This window comes from Salvelinus alpinus, chromosome 20 (genome assembly GCF_045679555.1).
Source record: "Salvelinus alpinus chromosome 20, SLU_Salpinus.1, whole genome shotgun sequence".
NCBI lineage: Eukaryota > Metazoa > Chordata > Actinopteri > Salmoniformes > Salmonidae > Salvelinus > Salvelinus alpinus.
The window spans coordinates 14,734,611-14,754,045 of NC_092105.1; the positions used below are offsets into that span (position 1 = coordinate 14,734,611).

General features: G+C 43.0%; 1 protein-coding gene across 1 annotated transcript in view; it reads left to right on the forward strand.

The window, feature by feature from the left end:
- The window catches only part of LOC139546334 (beta-galactoside alpha-2,6-sialyltransferase 2-like), a 99,870-nt gene that overhangs the window by 26,994 nt on the left and 53,441 nt on the right, over positions 1-19,435 (forward strand). The window contains exon 2 of the mRNA XM_071354615.1: positions 17,483-18,606. Coding sequence (XP_071210716.1) covers positions 17,577-18,606 — 1,030 coding nt within the window. The 5' untranslated portion in view covers positions 17,483-17,576. The remainder of the gene's footprint in view (positions 1-17,482; positions 18,607-19,435) is intronic.

The following is a 19,435-nucleotide window of genomic DNA, read 5'->3' on the forward strand; positions in this document are numbered from 1 at the left end:
TGACTGTATGTTTTGTCTATTCCATGTGTAACTCTGTGTTGTTGTATGTGCTATGCTATGCTGCTATGCTTTATCTTGGCCAGGTTCGCAGTTGTAAATGAGAACTTGTTCTCAACTAGTCTACCTGGTTAAATAAAGGTGAAATAAAAATAAACAATTAAATAAACTGGGCCAGCTGATAGGGGCTAGGAGTGGATTTGAAGTTGAGCATCCAACAGCATGCTTCCAGCATGGACTGTTGACAGATAAATATTAAAGGAGAAGGGCTTGATGTTTTTGACAGAACACAATGTACTGTACACCTTCACTTTAGAACACTCAAATAACAAAATGCTTAGCCTGTGCTTTACCTGTGTGTAGTACCATTGATGTATATATACAATAGATGGAATTATAAACTGAGTGGTTCCAGCTCTGAATGCTGATTGGCTGACAGCCGTGGTATATCAGATCGTATACCACAGGTATGACAAAACATGTATTTGTACTGCTCTAATTACGTTGGTAACCAGTTTCTAATATCAATAAGGCACCTCAGGGGTTTGTGATCCGCGTTGTGTTGTGCGTATGAACATCCCTTAGCCGTGGTATATTGGCCATATTGCTTAATTATACTCTACAGGAAAGTATGTTGGTGCCTTTAACACTCTACTACAGAACTCAATCATACATTATACTCTTCAACACTCTTCGTCTTTCTTCCTCTCCTTCCTTCCTGTCTGCTTGAAGTTTTTAATGAGAAACCCAAATCTCCTGAGACTTAATTATTCTCTTTTCACTCATTTACAAACCACCACACATCTCTCTTCCACTTCCCACTTAGCGTGGGATACACAGACTCACGGCTGAGGGAGGGTTGGTACTCATAGAGAAGATGCCGTAATCCATGTTCGACTTTTTGAAATGTTTTCCTCATACAGTATTTGGGACCAAGTTCAAACAAACGACAACCCTTTATAAGCCTGTATTGATGCTTATATACAGAAAAGATGCTTCAGAAATCATTCATACGCATAATATATAGCATACATCATACTATATAAAGGCTGGCAAAATGATTATTTGATGATTATACAATATTTGGTAAAGACCACATTTATGGACCTTTTATATCGCCCTTGATGACTTTGCTCATAAATGAATTGTGAAACATCTATGTAGGGCACATGAATGCCCTATTAAGCATTTGTACCTTGGTTTATTTGAAGTGTGACCCAATTTGGTCAATTATTTCCCCTCTTTCTCATTCTCCACATACGGTAAAAAACAGCAGTTATTTGTGTTAGACAACGGTGATTGAAGTGTGTGCTTTGCATGTCGGTGGAAGTTCCAACGGAATAATTTACAGCGATGCAATTCACACAGTTTCCCTTCATTGTGTGTGCCTGCTAGAGCAGTAGCAGCATGATCTTCCACACAACAAGGCTGCCGATAGTAACAGATTCTGGCTAATCATTGAGCCTTCCAAACATAATGTTATTTCTAGAGCAGAGACAGAGTTCTACTCTGTAGGTTCTACTCCTTAGGTTCTACTCCGTATGTGTGAAGTTGACCTGACTACTAGGGTCAGTCAATCAGTCCACTGCAGTGATGTGCTGCAGCCAGACAGTGACGTGTGGAGTTGTAGCGGTTAGGTTGGTGGAACACCATGGTGGCTTCATAACACCCAGCAGGGGACAGCCCTAGGGCTCTGGCCCACTCTGGGGTGAGGATGGGGCAATGAGGCAGGGTGGTACAGCAGAAATGGAAATGTGTGACCATGCTTGAGTGGATTTAGCAGGAGAATGTGCCCTTGTAAATACACTAAATGGCCAAAATTATGTGGACACCCCTTTAACTTAGTTAATTCGGTTATTTCAGCCACACCCGTTGCTGACAGGTGTATAAAATCGAGCACACAGCCATGCAATCTCCATAGACAAAAATGTACAGTAGAATGGCCCGTACTGGAGACCTCAGTGACTTTCAACGTGGCACCGTCATAGGATGCCACCTTTCCAACAAGTCAGTTCGTCAAATTTCTGCCCAGCTAGCGCTGTCCCAGTCAACTGTAAGTGCTGTTATTGTGAAGTGGAAACATCTAGGAGCAACAACGGCTCCTGGTAGGCCACACAAGCTCACAGAACGGGGTACTGAAGCGTGTAGCGTGTAAAAATCTGAATGCCAAGCGTCGGCTGGAGTGGTGTAAAACTTGCCGCCATTGAAATCTGGAGCAGTGGAAACGTGTTCTCTGGAGTGATGAATCACCCTTCACCATATTGCAGTCCGACGGACAAATCTGGGATTTGCAGATGCAAGGAAAACGCTACCTGCCCGAATGCATAAAGTTTGGTGGAGGAGGAAAAACTTGACTGGCTTGCACAGAGCCCTGACCTCAACTCCATCGAACACCTTTGGGATGACTTGGAACGCCGACTGCGAGCCAGGCCTAATCGCCCAACATCAGCACCCAATCTCACGAATGCTCTGGTGACTGAATGGAAGAAAGTCCCCGCAGCAATGTTCCAACATCTAGTGGAAAGCCTTCCCAGAAGAGTAGAAGCTGTTATAGGAGCAAAGAGGGGACCAACTCCATATTAATGCCCATGATTTTGGAATGAGACGTTTGACGAGCAGGTGTCCACATACTTTTAGTAATGTAGTGTGTATATATACTTTTTTTTCTTTCCTTGTATTTTGTGAATGAGTGTTCTCTCTCTCATATATACAGTACCAGACAAAAGTTTGGACACACCTACTCATTCCAGGGTAATTTGTACTATTTTCTGCATTGTAAATTAATAGTGAAGTCATCAAAACTATGAAATAACACATATGGAATCATATAGTAACCAAAAAAGTGTTAAACAAATCAAAATATATTTTAGATTTGAGATTCTTCAAATAGCCACCCTTTGCCTTGATGACAGCTTTGCACAATCTTGGCATTCTCTCAACCAGAGAATGCATTTAAATTGACAGGTGTGCCTTGTTAAAAGTTAAATTCCTTTCCTTCTTAATGCGTTTGAGCCAACCAGTTGGGGTGGTATACAGAAGATAGCCCTATTTGGTCCATATTATGGCAAGAAGAGCTCAAAAAAGCAAAGAGAAACGACAGTCCATCATTACTTTAAGACATGAAGGTCTGTCAATCCGGAACATTTCAAGAACTTTTAAAGTTTCTTCAAGTGCAGTCGCAAAAACCATCAAGCGCTGCAATGAAACTGGCTCTCATGAGGACCGCCATAGGAAAGGAAGATCCAGAGTTACCTCTGCTGCAGAGGATAAATTCATTAGTTACCAGCCTCATAAATTGCAGCCCAAATAAATTCTTCACAGGGTTCAAGTAACAGACATATCTCAACATCAACTGTTCAGAGGAGACTGCATGAATCAGGCCTTCATGGTTGAATTGCTGCAAAGAAACCACTACTAAAGGACACCAATAATAAGAAGAGACTTGCTTGGGCCAAGAAACATGAGCAATGGATATTAGACCGGTGGAAATCTGTCCTTTGGTCTGATGACTCCAAATATGAGATTTTTGGTTCCAACCGCTGTGTCTTTGTGAGACGCAGAGTAGGTGAATGGATGATCTCTGCATGTGTGGTTCCCACCGTGAAGCATGGAGGAAGAGATATGATGGTGTGGGGGTGCTTTGCTGGTGAAACTGTCAGTGATTTATTTAGAATTCAAGGCAGACTTAACCAGCATAGCTACCATAGCATTCTGCAGTGATACGCCATCCCATTCTAGTTTGCGCTTAGTGGTACTATCATTTGTTTTTCAACAGGACAATGACCCAACACACCTCCAGGCTGTGTAAGGGCTATTTGACCAAGAAGGAGAGTGATGGAGTGCTGCATCAAATGACCTGGCATCCACAATCACCTGACCTCAACCCAATTGAGATGGTATGGGATGAGTTGGACCACAGAGTGAAGGAAAAGTAGCCAACAAGTGCTCAGCATATGTGGTAGCTCCTTCAAGACTGTTCAAGCATTCCAGGTGAAGCTGGTTGAGAGAATGCCAAGAGTGTGCAAAGCTGTCATCAAGGCAAAGAGTGGCTACTTTGAAGAGTCTCAAATATGAAATATATTTAGATTTTGTTTCACACTTTTTTGGTTACTTCATGATTCCATGTGTTTTTTTCATAGGTTTGATGTCTTCACTATTATTCTACAATGCAGAAAATAGTAAAGATACAGAAAAACCCTGGAATGAGTAGGTATGTCCAAACTGTTGACTGGTACTGTACATATGGTGGCTTGCGGAAGTATTCAGCCCCCTTGGCATTTTTCCTATTTTGTTGCCTTACAACCTGGAATTAAAATGGCTTTTTGGGGGGTTTGTATCATTTGATTTACACAGCATGCCTACCACTTTGAAGATGCAAAATATTTTCTATTGTGAAAGAAACAAGAAATTAGACAAAAAACAGAACTTGAGTGTGCATAACTATTCACCCCCCCCCAAAGTCAATACTATGTAGAGACACCTTTTGCAGCAATTACAGCTGCAAGTCTCTTGGGGTATGTCTCTATAAGCTTGGCAAGCTTGGCCATTCCAACACATTTACATTTTTCCCCTTAAACCACTCAAGTGTTGCTTTAGCAGTATGCTTAGGGTCATTGTCCTGCTGGAAGGTGAACCTCCGTCCCAGTCTCAAATCTCTGGAAGACTGAAACAGGTTTCGCTCAAGAATTTCCCTGTATTTAGCGCCACCCATCATTCCTTCAATTCTGACTAGTTTCCCAGTCCCTGACGATGAAAAAAACAAACAAAAAAACATGGAGTTCTCGGGGTGATGAGAGGTGTTGGATTTGCGCCATACATAGCGTTTTCCTTGATGGCCAAAATGCTAATTTTTGTCTCATCTGACTAGAGTACCTTCTTTCATATGTTTGGGGAGTCTCCACATGCCTTTTGGCAAACACCAAACATGTTTTCTTATTTTTTTCTGGCCACTCTTCCGTAAAGCCCAGCTCTGTGGAGTGTACGGCTTAAAGTGGTCCTATGGACAGATACTCCATTCTCCGCTGTGGAGCTTTGCAGCTCCTTCAGGGTTATCTTTGGTCTTTGTTGCCTCTCTGATTAATGACCTCCTTGCCTGGTTCGTGAGTTTTGGTGGGCGGCCCTCTCTTGGCAGGTTTGTTGTGGTGCCATTTTTTAATATAGGATTTAATGGTGCTCTGTGGGATGTTCAAAGTTTTAGATATTTTTTTATAACCCAACCCTGATCTGTACGTCTCCACAACTTTGTCCCTGACCTGTTTGGAGAGCTCCTTGGTCTTCATGGTGCCCCTTGCTTAGTGGTGTTGCAGACTCTGGGGCCTTTCAGAACAGGTGTTTTTTTTACTGAGATCATGTGACACTTAGATTGCACATAGGTGGACTTTATTTAACTAATTATGTGACTTCTGAAGGTAATTGGTTGCACCAGATCTTATTTAGGGGCTTCAAAGCAAAGGGGGTGAATATATATGCACACTCCACTTTTCCGCAATTTTTTTTTTGAATTATTTTGAATTAATTTTTCATTTCACTTCACCAATTTGGACAATTTGTGTATGTCCATTACATGAACTCCAAATAAAAAAATATATTTTTTGTTCCTTGTATTTCATATTCCACGGTGTGTGTACCTTTTCCTCTATCTGTCCTCCCTTGGGCCCCAGCCTACCTCTGACTCAGTGTAGCCCAGGGTCAGCGCTTTCTCCTTGGCTTTCTCTGTGTGGCCTGGTGTGGGAGGTCTGGACAACCACAGGGGCTCCCCAGAGATCGCTACTTCCCAGTTTGGAGCTCCTTCCCTGGGCTTGGCCACTACAGGGTCAGCCCTCAGGGCCAGATGAACCATAATTAGGTGAGATGTCTCTCAGGAGTTGTTCTTTCCTGCCCTCTCATAGTCTCCAGAGATGTGTTCCAACAATACAGGCCCAAAACATATAATTAGAATGGGTTGTAGAACCGTGGAGATGAAGTGTCAAACAATTGAATGGTTTATTTATTATTACTCTCTGTGTGTGTGTGTGTGTGTGTGTGTGTGTGTGTGTGTGTGTGTGTGTGTGTGTGTGTGTGTGTGTGTGTGTGTGTGTGTGTGTGTGTGTGTGTGTGTGTGTGTGTGTGTGTGTGTGTGTGTGTGTGTATTGTACCAGAATTTCACATCGTAGTCAGATCATCCACAGTATACTGTACCCACTCACCATGTGGTGTTAACATCTACCGATAAGGTGAAAGGGTTAGCCGCCCATTAGAGTTAGCAGAAGTTAAAGAGAAACCTTTAGTACAAAACATACACTGTAGTTGTTTTGGGGAAGTGATGTGTTGAGATATTGATAGAGCTCTGAGGCCTCATTTATTAACATTGCGTACGTACAAAATATGCCCCAAAACATGCCTGAGCCAGTTTTCACGCAAAAATGGCCATTTATAAAAACTGAACTTGACATGAGCAGGTGCTTATTCTCCTGCAAATGTTAAATCATGCGGGTGTACAGTTTCTAGTGGTTGAAGTCTTGCATTGCAAGAAAGTAACAGTAGACTAGTATCAGCCTTGTGCAGGATATATGATGCCACTCTTATTCATAACAAAAGAACAGGTAGCTAACTATAATAATTTGCCATTAGTGAGAAGAGCGAAAATCTATTTATTTTATCTTTGCATTGTAAAATAGTTTTAGTAATAGGCATCTATTTCCTATTTATTTATTTTCCATGATCATTGGAGAATAAATTCCTCACCTTTTCTGACTGTGTTGGTTTCATACTTGTAAAATAGTCTATAGGCCTACAACAAGTTAGGATAGGCTACCATTCGTCCCATCTCTCATTTAACTGGACCCACACTTCACAGTAGCACAGTAAATAGATAAGCTATTTCAAGTATTTTGCTCTATGCGATCCAATCCGAAACGCAGTTTATGCATCACCTGTCAGGTGGATGGATTGTCTTGGCAAAGGAGAAATGCTCACTAACATGGATGTAAAACAATTTGTGCACAATATTTGAGAGAAATACGCTTTTTGTGTGAATGGAACATTTCTGGGATCTTTTATTTCAGGTCCTGAAACATGGGACCAACTCTTCAGATGTTGTGTTTATCTTTCTGTTCAGTGTATTTCCTTTAGATACTATTGGCCTAATTCCAATACTTCCAAAGTATACAGCATAAAAGGGCGTTATTGTCACCATCAAAGGTGAATGATGGACGTTTTTCAGGCAGTTAAAATGCTCGTTCACAGGTCTGATTTATAACGGTTGCCATGCGTATGTATGGAGTGTTCCAAGTTGAAAAAGAATGTATATTAATATTTAGTTAAAATTTAAGCAACGGTTATGAATGAAAGTCCCTAGTTGTCACGGCTGTTGAAAGGAGAGGACCAAGGTGCAGCGTGGTGAGCGTACATTTTCTTTATTTATAAAAATGACGCCAAACAAAACAATAAAAACTACAAAAACAAACCGTGAAGCTCAAAGGCAAAGTGCCCTAAACAAAGTCAACTTCCCACAAAGACAGGTGGAAAAAAGGGCTACCTAAGTATGGTTCTCAATCAGAGACAGCGATAGACAGCTGCCTCTGATTGAGAACCACACCCGGCCAAACGCAAAGAAATACACAACATAGAACATAGAATACCCACCCCAACTCACGCCCTGACCAAACCAAAATAGAGACATAAAAAGGATCTCTAAGGTCAGGGCGTGACACTAGTGACTAACCTTTATAGATGGTTGATCTACTATGACTGTCACTGGCTACTAAGTTTTGTACATTTCCTAAAGCAAAGATTCCCCTTTCTAACTTCTGCTAACCCTAACAGCTTAACCTTTTCACCGAACTGTAATGTTTTTCACTGTAAATAGTTATTGGTAACAAACTAACACAAACTCTCATGTGTGACGTCTCCTCGCTAATTAGTACCTTTTAATTCCCAGTGCCCCGTTTTATTCTGGAAGATACATGGACTGTAATACATTTATTTAAATTTTTATGAAATGTTTTATTTATTCAGGGTGGGTCACCATTGAGGCCAGGGTTTCATTTGCTAGGGAGCCCTGTGAACATACCATAAATACAACAAGATTAATCAAAACAAACAACTCTCACATATCACCTCCTTCAAACTCAATCTAAACTGTCCTATCCAATGGAGAGAAGCGAGTCTAATTTCAAGGCAGCCTGAAGGCTATTCCATGAGCTGGGGCATAAAAACGAAAAACATTTTCGCCGACTTCGGTGGAGACATATGGACCTCCAGAAGCAGCCAGTCCAGAGAGCGGGTGTGAAAATGGCTGGATCTCCACTTAGTACGTGAGCTGAGGTAGTGGGGGAGTCTCTGAAGAACCACTTTATATACAAAAAGTAACCAATGGTGGGCCCTTTTGGTAGTCAGACTCCCAGCCAACAGAACCATCTCAAAATGAAGTGAAAATGTTCCCCAGTGATAAAACGCTGTGCTGAATGATAGACTGAATCTAAGGTTTTAAAACAGAGGCTGCTGAATTTTTGTAGATTATATCCCCATTAGGGTTGCACATTTTGGGGAATATTCAGAGGTGGAAACTTTCTGCGGGAATTAATGGGAATATATGGGAATTAACAGGAATATCAGGGAATTAATATTAATACCATTTAAATGTAGATGTTTTTTTGCATTGGATATATTTACCATATCATATGGAGACAGAAACATACCTATTTTACCTTATAAGTAGACACAATTGCAAATGATTAAATCCTTCCAATAAAAATTTTAAAAAACTATTTAGTTACGAACTTTAATTAAATGAGTTGACTCTTCACATGGGATGATTTCACTGAACAACAAAAGAAAGGGAGTATTGAATGATCCCCAATGATCCATCGCATCTCCCAAAAACGTTTTCAACATGCATCTGTAAAATGATAGTCTAGAAACTAAAGCTTTGGTTGTCTTCCTCTCAGGCTTCCATGTCTTCTCCCTGGACTTCCTCAATGTCCACCTCTTGAACATCAGTGTCTGAGGCCTCATCTTCACTGTCACTTTCCAACCTTGATGAGGATGGCTCATTGTCATGCTCAAAAAGCCTCAAATTTGCCCAGATGGCCACCAATTTTTCAACCCTTGTATTGGTCAGCCTGTTGCGTGCTTTGGAGTGTGTGTTCCCAAACAAGGACCAGTTGTGCTCTGAGGCGGCTGATGTTGGTGGGATTTGGAGGATGATGCAGGCAACAGGGGAAAGAGCCTCAGATTCACAAAGTCCCTTCCACCAGGTGGCTGATGAGATATGTTGGCACGACTGCCATATTGCATCTCCATCCCAAAGTCCTTGCTTGGAAGTGTACTTCGCCAGACTGCCAAGAACCTTGCCCTCATCCAGGCCAAGGTGGTGAGACACGGTAGTGATGACACCATAGGCCTTGTTGATCTCTGCACCAGACAGGAATGCTCTTGCCAGCATACTTAGGGTCCAACATGTACGCTGCGGCATGTGTGGGCATCAGGAAGAAGTCTTTTTTATGTATTTCAGAACTGCAGTTTCCTCTGCTTGGAGCAACAGTGAAGTGGGCAGGGCAGTATGGATTTCTTCTCTTACATCTGCAAGCAGAGTCTGAATATCAGACATACCTAACCATTTCCTTGGCTCTCTTGTAGAGTGTATCCATTGTTTTCAGTGCCATGATGTCCTTGAGGTGCAGATTCAATGCATGAGCAGCACAGCCAATGGGTGTGATGTGAGGGTAGTACTTCTCCACTTTAGACCAAGCAGCCTTCATGTTCGCAGCATTGCCTGTCACCAGTGCAAATACCTTCTGTGGTCCAAGGTCGTTGGTAACTGCCTTCTGTCTTGTGTCTGTGCTCTTGTAGAATACTGGTTGAGGGGTGGAGATGATGTAATTAATTATTCCTTGCCCATGAACATTCGACCACCCATCAGAGATGATTGCAATACAGTCTGCTTTCTCTATGATTTGCTTGACCTTCACTTGAACTATGTTGAACTCTGCATCAAGCAAATGAGTAGATAAAGCATGTCTGGTTGGATGGGTGTATGCTGGGCGAAGGACATTCAGAAATCTCTTCCAATACACATTGCCTGTGAGCATCAGAGGTGAACCAGTTGCATACACAGCTCGAGCAAGGCATTCATCAGCATTTGTCTGACTACGTTCCTCCATTGAGTCAAAAAATACTTCTGATTCCAGGAGGACCATGAGCTGTTGCTATCGATAAGGTGTCATTTTCACCTCGAATAGAAGTAGAGGGACTTTTGTCAGAGGTTGCTTGTTGTGAGCGCTGAGGGAACTTTATGCTCTTGGCCAGATGATTCTGCATCTTTGTTGCATTCTTCACATATGATTTGGCACAGTATTTGCAAATGTACACAGCTTTTCCTTCTACATTAGTTGCAGTGAAATGTCTCCACAAAAAAAATGTCTAAAAAAACAACAAATACAATTCCATGTACAGATAAATAGTTAAGCAGTTAGATTAAACAACTCCGTTGTAAGATAAATGTTTTAAAATGAAACATGTATGGAAACAGGTGAATTAACACTCCTCAGTTAGCAGGCTCAAGCAAGCTAAAACCCAGATGGTAGCAAAAACTAACTAGCAGAAATTGTTAACAAGTTAGAAATTATTTAAACACACTTTGCTGTAGGCTGCTATTTACTAGTTAACAAAAATCATGTATGTCATATAAAATATATTCACCACACCCAGTATTGTAATCAAAACTTACCAGAAAGCATGTAGTCCTTGGCTCAGACAGTGTAGTAGTGTGGGGTCAATAGCATCTCATTAGTGTGCAAGATCTTGAGAATCAGCTGTGATGGAAGAATGCACTGTGCATGCAGAGGGTTTCAATTCCATTGAATTGGGGATAGTGTAACCAAAATATGCCACAAGACCTAGAATTGCCTTATGTGTGTCCACAAAAAAGGTTCACTGTTATAAGCTAACTTTTTTGGTTAATTTAAGCAACATTCCCCAAATTCCAGGGCTTAACTTTCCAGAAATGTACCCGTAAAGTTTCCGACCCTTTGCAACCCTAATCACCATAAGTACTGGGAGAAGCGTTGCTTGAACAATCTTCCTTCTACTTTCCGAAGTGAAGCAGTATTTCTTTCTATAAAAGAAACCAATCTTAATTGTCAACTTTTTTGTCCGTTTTTCAATGTTTGTTTTAAAAGACAATTTATCCTCAGTCCACATACGCAATTACTTAAAATGGGGAACTTGCTCAATTTGGGCTTCCTTCGATGTGCCAATATGCATGTCCTCAGGGTCAATATTATGAGACCTAGTGAACAACATACACTTGTTTTAATTCATTCAAAACCATGCTGAAGGTCATGAATGGCCTGCTGTACTGAGGGGTCACATGATTATTCAGTATACATAGTGAAGAGGATGGGGCCCTTACGTAATATTGAGGGAAAGAAATGTTATACCGTCAGTAAGCACACATTGTGTACTGTCCGTTAGATCGTTATTGAACCAATTGCAAGATGCCTGATCTAGGCCTATTTCAGACATTTGAACAAGTAAGAAGTGGTCAACCGTATCAAATGCCTTCGACAGGTCAGTAAATGAGGCAGCACAAGGATTTGTATGGTCTAAACAATATAACACATAATCTAAGACAAGTGTAGCTGCTGAAACAGTGCTGTGTCCAGGTCTAACACCAGACTGGTGCTCATTAAGAATTGAATGAGAAATTAAAGTTCTAAGTTGAGATTTGCCCAGGAACTTTGGCAAGGCAAGATACAGTAGCTAGCTTGGAAATTGGACGATAGTTATCTAAGTCAGAAGGATCTCTTCCTTTGTGTAAGGGTGTGCCATTTGTGTAAGACTTGTGCCGTTTTCCAGATTTTAGAGAGAACCCCAATAACAATTGCAAGTTAATGATCCTGCAATAAGTGGGGCAGAAAGGTGTAGGAAAAGGGGATCAAGTGAGTCAGCCCCAGGTGGATATTTTTGTTACATCGATCTTCAGGAAGGCACTTTGTATCAAAGGGTTGAAATGAAAATGAGTCATGTGTATCAGGGAATGTATTGTTCTCTGCAACCTGGCTTGAGGTGAGTAAAGGACTCCCTCTGCTGGAATCAGTTTTCGTAAACTATTTTATCAAATAGGTAGCCCGTTGAGGCACAGTGCTTGTTAAAAGCACCACAAATGTTTGTCTTAGCTGTTATGGGACCAGAGGCTTTCATAACCTGCTGGAGTAATGAGGGGGTGGGGTTTTGTTTCAGAGATTTGACTACCTTCCAGAAGGCAGCTGGATTCCCACAATTCTCAGATACACAGTTCAAGAAGAATATTGATTTAGATTTTCAAATCAAATGTTATTTGTCACATGCGCTGACTACAACAGGTGTAGCGCTTACCGTTAAATGCTTACTTAAAAGCCCTTAACCAACTATGCAGTTTTAAGAAAAATAAGAGTTAAGAAAATATTTACTAAATAAACTAAAGTGACTTTGCATAGATAATAAACAGCGAGTAGCAGCAGCAGTGTAACAAAAAGGGGGTCAATGCAAATAGTACTGTTCAGTAGTCTTATGGCTTGGGGGTAGAAGCTGTTACGAAGCATTTTGGACCTAGACTTGGCACTCCGGTACCGCTTTCCGTGCAGTAGCAGAGAGAACAGTCTTTGACTAGGGTGGCTGGAGTCTTTGGCAATTTTTAGGGCCTTCTTCTGACATCGCCTGGTATAGAGGTTCTGGATGGTAGGAAGTTTGGCCCCAGTGATGTACTGGGCCGCACGCACTACCCTCTGTAACGCCTTGCTGGCGAATGCTGAGAATTTGCCATAACAGGCAGTGATGCAACCAGTCAGGATGCTCTAGATGGTGCAGCTGTAGAACTTTTTGAAGATATAAGGACTAGAGTTCGACCGATTAATCGGAATGGCCGATTTAATTAGGGCCGGTTTCAAGTTTTCATAACAATCGGAAATCGGTATTTTTGGACACCGATTTGGCCGATTTATATATATATACAGTGGGGAGAACAAGTATTTGATACACTGCCGATTTTGCAGGTTTTCCTACTTACAAAGCATGTAGAGGTCTGTAATTTTTATCATAGGTACACTTCAACTGTGAGAGATGGAATCTAAAACAAAAATCCAGAAAATCACATTGTATGATTTTTAAGTAATTCATTTGCATTTTATTGCATGACAGAAGTATTTGATCACCTAGAAACCAGTAAGAATTCCGGGTCTCACAGACCTGTTAGTTTTTCTTTAAGAAGCCCTCCTGTTCTCCACTCATTACCTGTATTAACTGCACCTGTTTGAACTCGTTACCTGTATAAAAGACACCTGTCCACACACTCAATCAAACAGACTCCAACCTCTCCACAATGGCCAAGACCTGAGAGCTGTATAAGGACATCAGGGATATAATTGTAGACCTGCACAAGGCTGGGATGGGCTACAGGACAATAGGCAAGCAGCTTGGTGAGAAGGCAACAACTGTTGGCGAAATTATTAGAAAATGGAAGAAGTTCAAGATGACGGTCAATCACCCTCGGTCTGGGGCTCCATGCAAGACCTCACCTCGTGGGGCATCAATGATCATGAGGAAGGTGAGGGATCAGCCCAGAACTACATGGCAGGACCTGGTCAATGACCTGAAGAGCGCTGGGACCACAGTCTCAAAGAAAACCATTAGTAACACACTACGCCGTCATGGATTAAAATCCTGCAGCGCACGCAAGGTCCCCCTGCTCAAGCCAGCGCATGTCCAGGCCCGTCTGAAGTTTGCCAATGACCATCTGGATGATCCAGAGGAGGAATGGGAGAAGGTCATGTGGTCTGATGAGACAAAACTAGAGCTTTTTGGTCTAAACTCCACTCGCCGTGTTTGGAGGAAGAAGAAGGATGAGTACAACCCCAAGAACACCATCCCAACCGTGAAGCATGGAGGTGGAAACATCATTCTTTGGGGATGCTTTTCTGCAAAGGGGACAGGACGACTGCACCGTATTGAGGGGAGGATGGATGGGGCCATGTATCGCGAGATCTTAGCCAACAACCTCCTTCCCTCAGTAAGAGCATTGAAGATGGGTCGTGGCTGAGTCTTCCAGCATGACAACGACCCGAAACACACAGCCAGGGCAACTAAGGAGTGGCTCCGTAAGAAGCATCTCAAGGTCCTGGAGTGGTCTAGCCAGTCTCCAGACCTGAACCCAATAGAAAATCTTTGGAGGGAGCTGAAAGTCCGTATTGCCCAGCGACAGCCCCGAAACCTGAAGGATCTGGAGAAGGTCTGTATGGAGGAGTGGGCCAAAATCCCTGCTGCAGTGTGTGCAAACCTGGTCAAGAACTACAGGAAACGTATGATCTCTGTAATTGCAAACAAAGGTTTCTGTACCAAATATTAAGTTCTGCTTTTCTGATGTATCAAATACTTATGTCATGCAATAAAATGCAAACAAATTACTTAAAAATCATACAATATGATTTTCTGGATTTTTGTTTTAGATTCCGTCTCTCACAGTTGAACTGTACCTATGATAAAAATTACAGACCTCTACATGCTTTGTAAGTAGGAAAACCTGCAAAATCGGCAGTGTATCAAATATTTGTTCTCCCCACTGTATATATATATATATATATATATTTATTTTTTTTACACCTTATTTAATCTTTATTTAACTAGGCAAGTCAGTTAAGAACACATTCTTATTTTCAATGACAGCCTAGGAACGGTGGGTTAACTGCCTCGTTCAGGGGCAGAACGAAAAAATGTACCTTGTCAGCTCGGGGGATTCAATCTTGCAACCTTACAGTTAACTAGTCCAACGCTCTAACCACCTGATTACATTGCACTCCACGAGGAGCCTGCCTGTTACGCGAATGCAGTAGAAGCCAAGGTAAGTTGCTAGCTAGCATTAAACGTATCTTATAAAAAACAATCAATCAATCAATCATAATCACTAGTTAACTACACATGGTTGATGATATTACTAGTTTATCTAGCGTGTCCTGCGTTGCATATAATCGATGCGGTGTGTATAGTTGCTCCAATGTGTACCTAACCATAAACATCAATGCCTTTCTTAAAATCAATACACAGAAGTATATATTTTTAAACCTGCATATTTAGCTAAAAGAAATCCAGGTTAGCAGGCAATATTAACCAGGTGAAATTGTGTCACTTCTCTTGCGTTCATTGCTAGCAGAGTCAGTCATATGCAACAGTTTGGGCCGCCTAATTTGCCAGAATTTTACTTAATTATGACATAACATTGAAGGTTGTGCAATGTAACAGGAATATTTAGACTTATGGATGCCACCCGTTAGATAAAATACGGAACGGTTCCGTTTTGCCAGAAGCTCTTCGCTGTGCTTCAAGCCTATCAACTCCCGAGATTGGGCTGGTGTAACCGATGTGAAATGGCTAGCTAGTTAGCGGGGTGCGCGCTAATAGCGTTTCAAACGTCACTCGCTCTGAGACTTGGAGTAGTTATTCCCCTTGCTCTGCATGGGTAACGCTGCTTCGAGGGTGGCTGTTGTCGTTGTGTTCCTGGTTCGAGCCCAGGTAGGAGCGAGGAGAGGGATGGAAGCTATACTGTTACACTGGCAATACTAAAGTGCCTATAAGAACATCCAATAGTCAAAAGTTAATGAAATACAAATGGTATAGAGAGAAATAGTCCTATAATTCCTATAATAACTACAACCTAAAACTTCTTACTTGGGAATATTGAAGACTCATGTTAAAAGGAACCACCAGCTTTCATATGTTCTCATGTTCTGAGCAAGGAACTTAAACGTTAGCTTTCTTACATGGCACATATTGCACTTTTACTTTCTTCTCCAACACTTTGTTTTTGCATTATTTAAACCAAATTGAACATGTTTCATTATTTATTTGAGGCTAAATTGATTTTATTGATGTATTATATTAAGTTAAAATAAGTGTTCATTCAGTATTGATGTAATTGTCATTATTACAAATAAATAAAATAAATCGACCGATTAATCGGTATCAGCTTTTTTTGGTCCTCCAATAATCGGTATCGGTATCGGCGTTGAAAAATCATAATCGGTCGACCTCTAATAAGGACCCATGCCAAAGCTTTTCAGTCTCTTGAGGGGGAATAGGCGTTGTAGTGCCCTCTTCACGACTGTCTGTCGTAGGTGTGTTTGGAACATGATAGTTTGTTGGTGATGTGGACACCAAGAAACTTGGAGCTCTCGACCTGCTCCACTACAGCCTTGTCGATGTGAATGGGGGTTTGCTTGGCCCTCCTTTCCCTGTAGTCCACGATCATCTCCTTTGTCTTGATCACATTGTCGGAGAGGTTGTTGTCCTGGCACCACACTCCTTGGTCTTCATGGTGCCGCTTGCTTGGTGGTGCCCCTTGCTTAGTGGTGTTGCAGACTCTGGGGCCTTTCAGAACAGGTGTGTAAATATACTGAGATCATGTTACAGGTCATGTGACACTTAGAATGCGCACAATTATTTGACTTCTGAAGGTAATTGATTGCACCAGATCTTATTTAGGGGCTTCATAGCAAAGGGGGTGAATACGTGTGTCACGACTTCCGCCGAAGTTGGCTCCTCTCCTTGTTCGGGCGGCGTTCGCCGATCGACGTCACCGGCTTTCTAGCCATCGCCGCTCCATTTTTCATATATCCATTTGTCTTGTCTTGTTTCTATACACACCTGTTTTTCATCTCCCCAATCATCCTTCTCTGTTTCCCATCATGTTTTGTGTGTAATTGTTTAATCTTATTGTGGTGTTTTCTACGCGCTTTATTTTTGTATGTTCCGTGTTTTGAGCGCATTTGATTGTAGTGCTCTCGTTTTTGCAACTAAAATAAAAGTGTGCCTGTTTACATCACTCTACTCTCCTGCACCTGACTTCGCCTCTATACACCCGTTGACAACGTGTGCACGTATTTCTTAACAAAACAGGAAACACTCCAAGGGCAATGAATACTTTTGCAAGGCACTGTAAAATAGTAGATTTTTCAGGGTGTTTAAAGTTGAGGCGGATTTGTTCAGTTATCAACTGAGGCTGAAAGATATCAGCATATCAGAAACTGACATGAACTAATCCAGATTAATATCACTCAAAATGAATCATTCAGATTCACCAAGTTAGATACCAAGTCAGACAATTGGCGAAGAGCACATGTTGAAAATGTAAGTTGTCTTTTGTAAATCTGACGACACCTTCACCTCTGCCAGCTCTGTCAGATCTATAACCAGCCAGAGACACATCAGTATCCGGCAAAGTCTTCTTTAGCCAAGTTTCAGATATTACCAGATTGTCCACGTTAGTTTGAGAGGCCAGAATTATATATAGGGGCACCAGATGGTATAGAGGCACCAGGTGAGGTAAGTCTAGGAAAAGACAATAAGATACATACACACACACACACCAATACCAAAACATCTGAAAAGACTGGGGATTTATTTTAATCAAAGTCAAAACATTCAGGTCCACTTAAGGTGAAGACTAACTGTCACCTTTGACCTCTCACCTCTGCAGGCCCTCCGGCTGTCCTTTCTGCTGTGTCCCGGCTTCTGACTGCTGATTGGAGCTGGCCTGGTGTGCGTATAGGTGTGTGAGAGATTGTAAGGAGATGAAGTCCAGTATGCGTCAGTGGCGGAGGCTGCTGTTGGTGGGCATGTTGGCGTGGGCCCTCCTCTTCCTGGCTCTGCTCTCCTACTTCCTGGATACCCCCGTGTACAACGAGCCCCTGACCTCCGCCAGCTCCTCGCTCTCCCAGCACCCCGACACACGGCGCCTGGCCTCCATCCAAGGCGCCTCCCACCAGCAGCACCACTCCATCAGGGGCTCCCAGCCCGAACCCACCTACATCACCTTTACCACAGCCTATCCCGACCCAGACCCTAACCATTACCCAGACTCAGAGCCTAGCTCCTCCTCCACCACCCCTGAGCCTGGCCTGGAGCTGAGCTACGGGACCAGCCAAGAGATGGAGGGGGGCAGCCGCCAGCAGCAGGACTACCTGGACGCCCAGACCCTGGCTGCCTGGTCCTCCTCACGCACGGAGAACGTGGGTTCCCACTCCGACCAGACGGTGACTCGAAACAGTGAGAGACCTGCATGGACCGCCTCCAACGCCGGCCGGGGGCCCAACCGAAGCACACGCCGGTCCTCACGTGAGGATGAAGAGGATGAGGAGGGGGTAGAGACGAACAACAGCCACAAGAAGACCATGGTGGGGGATCATGGGGGGGAGAGGCGAGGAAAAGAAGAGGATGATTTAGAGGAGGACTACTACTCCAAGTCTGCCTCGCTGGTGCAGCGACTCTGGCGGGGAAAAGTGTCCTCTGGGATGCTGTCCCCGCGACTGCAGCACGCCAAGCGGGACTACCTGAGTGCCAACAAGCACCACGTAACCTATAAAGGAGGCCGGCGGGCTGCTCAGAGCTCCAGGGAACTACTGTGTGAGCTGAAGGACCAGGCCCGGCTGAGGACGCTGGACGGGTCCGAGCAGCCTTTCTCTTCACTGGGCTGGGCCCGGCTGGTACCGCGCCTGGCCCTGGAGAAGCTCTACAGACAAGGGGGCCAGAGAGGCTTTAGGAGCTGTGCTGTGGTGACCTCTGCTGGGGCTATTTTGCACTCAGGCCTGGGGAAGGAGATCGGTGAGTGGAGGGTAGAGGGTAGAGGGGTCAGGGAGGGGAGGGAAAAGAGGTAGAGGGGAGCAGAGGAGGGGGAGAGAGAAGGGAGGGAAAGAGATTGAAGGCAGGGTTATGGAGGGATGCAGATTAAATGGGATTAAGGGATTAAAGAGAACTGGGAAACATTTATCGGTACAGTAGATTAAAAAACAACACCTTTGTTTTCCCTTTACCCAATAGTTAAATAAAGGTTAAATAAAATGTTTTTAAATAATACCCTAATGAATAATACCCTATGTGTTGTGACTGTGTTGTGACTGTGTTGTAACTGTGTTGTGACTGTGTGTCTGAGTGTGAAATACATAATTGATCCTGATCAGCTTTCTCTGTGACAACCCTGTCTCTATGGCAGTCTGTCTGTGTGAGGGGAGAATGATGGCTCTTTACCCCGTGACATCCACAGCATTGATCCTGATCAGCTTTCTCTGTGACAACCCTGTCTCTATGGCAGTCTGTCTGTGTGAGGGGAGAATGATGGCTCTTTACGCCGTGACATCCACAGCATTGATCCTGATCAGCTTTCTCTGTGACAACCCTGTCTCTATGGCAGTCTGTCTGTGTGAGGGGAGAATGATGGCTCTTTACCCCGTGACATCCACAGCATTGATCCTGATCAGCTTTCTCTGTGACAACCCTGTCTCTATGGCAGTCTGTCTGTGTGAGGGGAGAATGATGGCTCTTTACGCCGTGACATCCACAGCATTGATCCTGATCAGCTTTCTCTGTGACAACCCTGTCTCTATGGCAGTCTGTCTGTGTGAGGGGAGAATGATGGCTCTTTACGCCGTGACAT